The sequence below is a fragment of the Myotis lucifugus genome, unplaced genomic scaffold, assembly GCF_000147115.1.
Source record: "Myotis lucifugus unplaced genomic scaffold, Myoluc2.0 scaffold_862, whole genome shotgun sequence".
NCBI lineage: Eukaryota > Metazoa > Chordata > Mammalia > Chiroptera > Vespertilionidae > Myotis > Myotis lucifugus.
The window spans coordinates 1-5,803 of record NW_005871910.1 but is presented as its reverse complement, the minus strand read 5'-3'; the positions used below and the strand labels follow the sequence as shown (position 1 = coordinate 5,803).

General features: G+C 50.2%; 1 protein-coding gene across 1 annotated transcript in view; it reads right to left on the bottom strand.

Moving 5' to 3' along the window:
• Window positions 1-1,381, bottom strand: part of LOC102437567 (leukocyte immunoglobulin-like receptor subfamily A member 6) — a 6,039-nt gene extending 4,658 nt beyond the window's left edge. The window contains exons 1-5 of the mRNA XM_014448572.2: window positions 1,348-1,381; window positions 1,155-1,190; window positions 734-1,018; window positions 285-587; window positions 23-68 (exon numbers count right to left, since the gene is read on the bottom strand). Of these exons, the coding sequence (XP_014304058.1) occupies window positions 23-68; window positions 285-587; window positions 734-1,018; window positions 1,155-1,190; window positions 1,348-1,381 (704 nt within the window). The remainder of the gene's footprint in view (window positions 1-22; window positions 69-284; window positions 588-733; window positions 1,019-1,154; window positions 1,191-1,347) is intronic.
• Window positions 1,382-5,803: the final 4,422 nt, after the last annotated feature.

Here is a 5,803-nt window from a genome sequence, read left to right as displayed (position 1 = left end):
GGTCCGTTTCTGTCCAGAGAACATGATGGGTCCCTGCTGGCTCAAGAGGGAGGGCTTCCCAGACTCACCTGGGGAGACCAGACATGAATTACAGGGGCTGCTCCTCCCATAACCCCTTCTCCTGGCCTAGCTCCGAGGTCTGACTGTCTCTCTCTGTGTCTCTGGCCCAGGGGCTCCTGTGCTCCACTCTCCACACCCCTTCACATGGGGCTCCCCTCCCAGAGAAGATGCCAATGTGTCTGGTACCTCAATCCATGGATGGGAACAGGATGGGACTTACTCACCTGGGATCAGGAGCTCCAGGGCATCACTGGGGTATGACCACACCTGGGGGCTGTTCCTGTAACAGCCGTAGCATCTGAACCTCCACCTGTGAATGGGACTCACGGGACCCACAGGGAACAGGGCCTGGGACTGCCCACTGGGCTGTGGCTGTGAGTCCAGGGTCCAGGAGAGCCTGTCTTTTCCTTCCTTAGTCAGAATGAACCTGTCAAACACCTCCCTTGAGCCACACTGGAGCGTGACGTTCCCTCCTGAGGGCACGACAGGGCTGGGCTGGGCTGAGAGGCTGGGTTTGCTGTAGGATCCTAGGAGAGGAGGAGGAAGCCTATTAAATGGGGATCACACCTCCCTCATGTCCCCCAGGGCTGGGCTGTGAGAGGGAGACACCCTGAGAGCAGACCCCCTTCCTGAGGGCAGAGCCCGAGGCTGGGACCCCTGAGAGTCCTCTCACCTGTCGCCCGCAGCTCCAGGGGGTCACTGGGCTCTGACCAGCCAGTGGAGCTGTTATAATAACAGGAGTATCTCCCTGCATCGTGCTCTATGATGTGTGTGATGGAGAACTTGCCCTTGATTGTGGACTTCCTTTCAGTCTGTGTGTTCCAAAGCACATGTTTTCCTTCCTTATACAGATCAAACTTCTGGGCCTCCAGGGTCCCCTCACACCAGAGGGTCACAGGGCTCCCATAAGGGATCACAGGGCCTGGTTCAGCCCAGAGGGTGGGTTTGGGGAGGGTCCCTGGAAGGAAACCAGAAGCTGCATTACAAAAGACTCCCCCCCCCCTCATCCCCCAGCTCATCCAGGACCTCTGTGCTCCCTCCTGAGCCCCAGGGCTGAAGTACCAGCTGGGACCTGGAGCCTGGGGAGGACTCACCTGTCTGCGTGTGGATCCTCTGGCCCAGACTCAGCCCTGGAAGAGTCCATGTGAGAGATTTGCATGCGGACATCTGAGCTGATTCTCCTCCCATCAGGGCCCCGCCCACTCGAGCTGCCTGAGCCTGAGGTTCCCCATGAACAAGGGAGTGTCGCCACCCCTCCTGCTGCCCCTCCCCGTGTCCACAACTGACCGAGGCAGAGAAGAGCAGAGAGGATGGACATCATGGCGTCTGCTCTGGAGGCTCCTGCTGTGCAAATGGAGGAGACTTACGGCCTGAAAAACAGAGACGCACAGGATGTGGTGGGTCAGAAGCTGTTGCAGCCCTTCCGGGTCCGCAAGCTGTGAACCCATTGCCTGCGGACTGTCCCGCCCTGGGCCTGGCTCTGAGTTTCCCCAAACTGAGGGCTCAGGAGGAGAGAAGGCTCTTGGGGGTCAGGTGCCCGATCCTTCCCAGGCACTGCGGGAATCTTTTCCTTTGTTCCTGGTGACTCTACACATGTGGTCTGGCCTTTGGATTCCGTGACGACAATTTTGAAGGGACTTTGCAGTGTCACGTTGGTGCTGCTCATCCATCAGGAAACAGTCTCAACTCCCAGTGAAGTTTCCATAGCAGAGGTTTTAGTGCTTCATTCCTCAGTTGTTAACTTGAAGCTCAAAATGGAACTGCCGATGGGCCCAGCAGATCCCACTTGTGGAAATATATTCTCAGAACCCGAAACACCAATCAGAAAGATTGTTCATAGCTAAGACCTGGAAACAGCCCCAGTGCCCATCTGTAGATGGGTGGGTAAAAAAGCTGTGGTACATTTACACCAGGGAATACTATCCAGCTCTGAAAAAAGAAGGACCCCTTACCCTTTGAGACAGCATGGAGCCACCTGGAGCATATTATGCTAAGTGAAATAAGCCAGTCAGAGAAACACAAATAGTGCCTGATTTCACTTATATGTGGCATCTAATGAACAATGTAAATGATAAAAAAAAATAAGTCCAGAGACATGCTGCATGGAACAACTGGACAGATCTCAGAGAAGGGAGGGCGGCAGAAAAAGATTAACTAAAGAACTTACCTACATATATGCATAGCTCAAAGCCATAGATATTAGTGTGTAGAAGGCCTGCAGTGGGGTGTGTGTTGGGTGGAGGGGGGTGCCATATAGGCAGAGATGAAGGCCATCTGTAATAATGTCAATAATAATACCAAAAATACAGTATTATCTTGAAGGGGAAGGCTATGTATATAATAATAAAAGGCCAATATGCTAATTAGACTGGTCTTCCTTCTGGATGTCCTTTCAGAAGAAGCCGGGGCTGTGAGGGCAGCCCAGGTCCCAGGTGCCAGAGGGAAGGTGGTGCTGGCAGACAGGGGAATGAAGGCCTACTCTTGCACGAATTTCATGCATCAGGCCTCTAGTCTATCTATCTATCTATATCTATATCTATATCTATATCTATATCTATATCTATATCTATATCTATATCTATATCTATATCTATATCTATATCTGTATCATCTATCTATCTATCTATCTATCTATCTATCTATCTATCAATCTATATCTCCTATCTAATAAAAGACAAAAAGGGTAATTGGCCGTACCTTCGCTAAGCTTCCAATTGGCTAAATCAGGACGACATGCAAATTAAATGCCAAGAAAGATGGCGGTTAACTGCCAAGAAGGATGGCAGTTAATTTGCATACATAGGCGCAATGATGGGATGGAAGAACGGTGATCAGAAGCCCAGGCAAGAGTCGGGTGGCAGGGCAAAGGTGGCCTGGGCCCTGGATTGGAGAACCGGGGCCACCTTTGCCCGCCCCCAGCTGGTGACCACTATCGGAAAGCCGGGTCACAGGCAAGGCGGCACCCCCTGGACCCAGGAGCTACCTTGCCTGTGCCCGTGATCCTGATCGCAATCCAAAAGCCTGGCCGCAGGCAAGGTGGCACCCTGGGACCCAGGAGCCCATCCACGAGGTCTGCAGGAGAAGCAGCGATCAAGCTATGAGGGGGAGGGTGGGGGGTGGAAGGAGCTACAGGAGCAGCTCTGGCCGGAGACTGAAGACTCCCGCTGGAGTGAGGAGCAAAGACTGAAGGCTCCAGCCACAGCAAAGACTGTGTCCAGAGTGAAGATGGAAGGTGGTGGCCAGAGTGAAGGCCTGGGTCCCAGGTGCCAGAGAAAAACTGGTGCCAACAGCCAGGGGAAGGGAAAGCCTATTGCATGAATCTTTTCATGCACCAAGCCTCTAGTGTGTGTGTGTGTGTGTGTGTGTGTGTGTGTGTGTGTGTGTGTGTATAAAAGCCTAAGTGACCAAATGACCAAATGACTGGTGAACCGGTCAACAGGTCACTATGATGCACACTGACCACCAGGGGGCAGATGCTAAATGCAGGGGCTGCCCCCTGGCTGTCAATGCAGTCCCACAGTGGGAGTTCTGTTCAGCTGACCTATGTGAGCCAGATGCAGGGCTCACTGTTGGTGAGCACAGCTGCAGTGGAGCGAGCCTCTCCCACCTCCGTGGTAGCACTACCGAGTGGGGGCAGGCACTTAGGGCTGGCCAGGATGAGCGGGGCCCCGCAGCGCCCAGCTGGGGCTTGGACTCCTCCTCAGTGACCTGCCACTTCACGCGCTACTACATCCCTTGGGGTACATCAGACTGTGGGTTTTGGACCTATCCCGCAGCCAGGTCTGGGATAAGGTGCAGGACAGGCTGAGGAACTCCACCAGTGCATGAATCTGTGCACCGGGCCTCTAGTATAAAAAGAAAATACGAATGTTAATGGCAACATTATGGGAGACATACCAAGAAAGGAATGACAGATGTCAGAGGGGAGGAGAGTGGGGCCTGGGACTTGGTGAAAAATAGGAAGCTGTTCACAAAAGAACATACATGCACAGCCCATGGACACAGACAACAGTGTGGTGAGGCCAAGGGAGGGGGAAATGGGGTGGGTGGCAATGGGCAAATGGGAGAAATGGGGGCCATCTGTAAGAGTGTCAACAATAAAAATTAAAGATATTTAATGATTTTGTTGTTTAGTTTCCACATTTAAGTGATTTTATATGAAATGTGTCTGACTGGCTTATTTCACTTAGCATACAAACCAGCAGGTCCATCCATGCTGCCGCAGAAGGTAGGACTTCCTTCTTTCTCACAGCCCAGTAGTACTCCATGGTGTAAACGTACCACAACCTTTTAATCCACTCATTTACTGATGGGCACGTGGCTGCTTCCACATCTTGGCTGTTCTAAATAATGCTACAGTGAACATAGGGGATGTGTATAGTCTTTCGAATGAGCATTTCGGGTTTCTTCGATGATATCCCCAGAAATGGAATCACTGGGTCGAATGGCAGTTCCATTTTTTTACTTTTTGAGAAACCTCCATACTGCTTTCCACAGTGGCTGCACCCGGCTGCATTCCCAGTAGCTTTGCACAAGGGCTCCCTCTTCTCCACATCCAGCACTTGCATTTCCCTGATGCTTAGTGACTTTGTGAATATACAGCGGAGTGAGGGCAGGCTCTGCAATAAATGGTGCTGAGAAAATTGGACAGGTAAATGCAAAACAGAAAGAAAGAAAGAAAAAGAAAGAAAGAAAGAAAGAAAGAAAGAAAGAAAGAAAGAAAGAAAGAAAGAAAGAAAGAAGGAAGGAAATTTACCACCCGCTTACACCATACACAAGAGTACACTCAAAATGGATAAAAGACTTCAATGTAAGTCACAAAGCCATAAAATTCCCAGGAGAGTGACACTTCATGTGTTGTCACCACAGAAGCAGCCAAGGAGCAGAAATTCAGAAACACTAAGTCCATATTCAGCTCCTGTCGACCTGCACTTCCGGAGACTGAGGACTTGGGGACCAGGGTGCTTCTGAGGAAGAGGAGGCAGGGCTGAGCCAAGCGGAGAAGGACACAGGATGTGGGGGGCAGGTTCCTCACTAGGTGTTTGCCTCACAGGAAGGCGACACCTTCTTCTCACTCTAAAAATAGCAGGTGCTGAGGGTCTGACTAGAACCACATTTCCAAACAGCCTACATGTATTTGCTTTTTACTGAATTTTTTTTATTTACTGGGGTGACATTGGTTAATAAAATTATACAGGTTTCAGGTATACGATTCTACACTACAGCATCTGTACATGGTATTGTGTGCTTATCATCCTAACTCTAGTCTATTTCCACACAACTTACCCCATTTTTACCTCCCCCCACCGCACCCTTCCTCTGGCAGTCACCATAGTATTGTCTGTGTCCATGAGTCTTTCTTTTATTTCTTTGCTTAATCCATTCGCCCTTCCCCCCAGCCCACAACCCCCTCTCCTCTGACAGCTGTCAGTCTGTTCTCTGTATACACAAGTCTCTCTCCACTATGTTTTATTTTGTTTATTAGATCCCAAATATGAGTGAAATCATAGGGAACTTGTCTTTCTCTGATGAGATTATTTCACTTCAGATAATGCTCTCCAGATCCATTCATGCTGTCCACAAAGGTAAAAATTACTTCTCTATTTTACAGCTGCACAATATTCCATTGTGTAAATATACCATAGCTTTCATCTCCTGGTGAGCACTTAGGCTGTTTCCAGATCTTGGCCTTTGTAAATTATGCTGCTGTGATCATAGAGGGGCATAGATATTTGTGGATTTA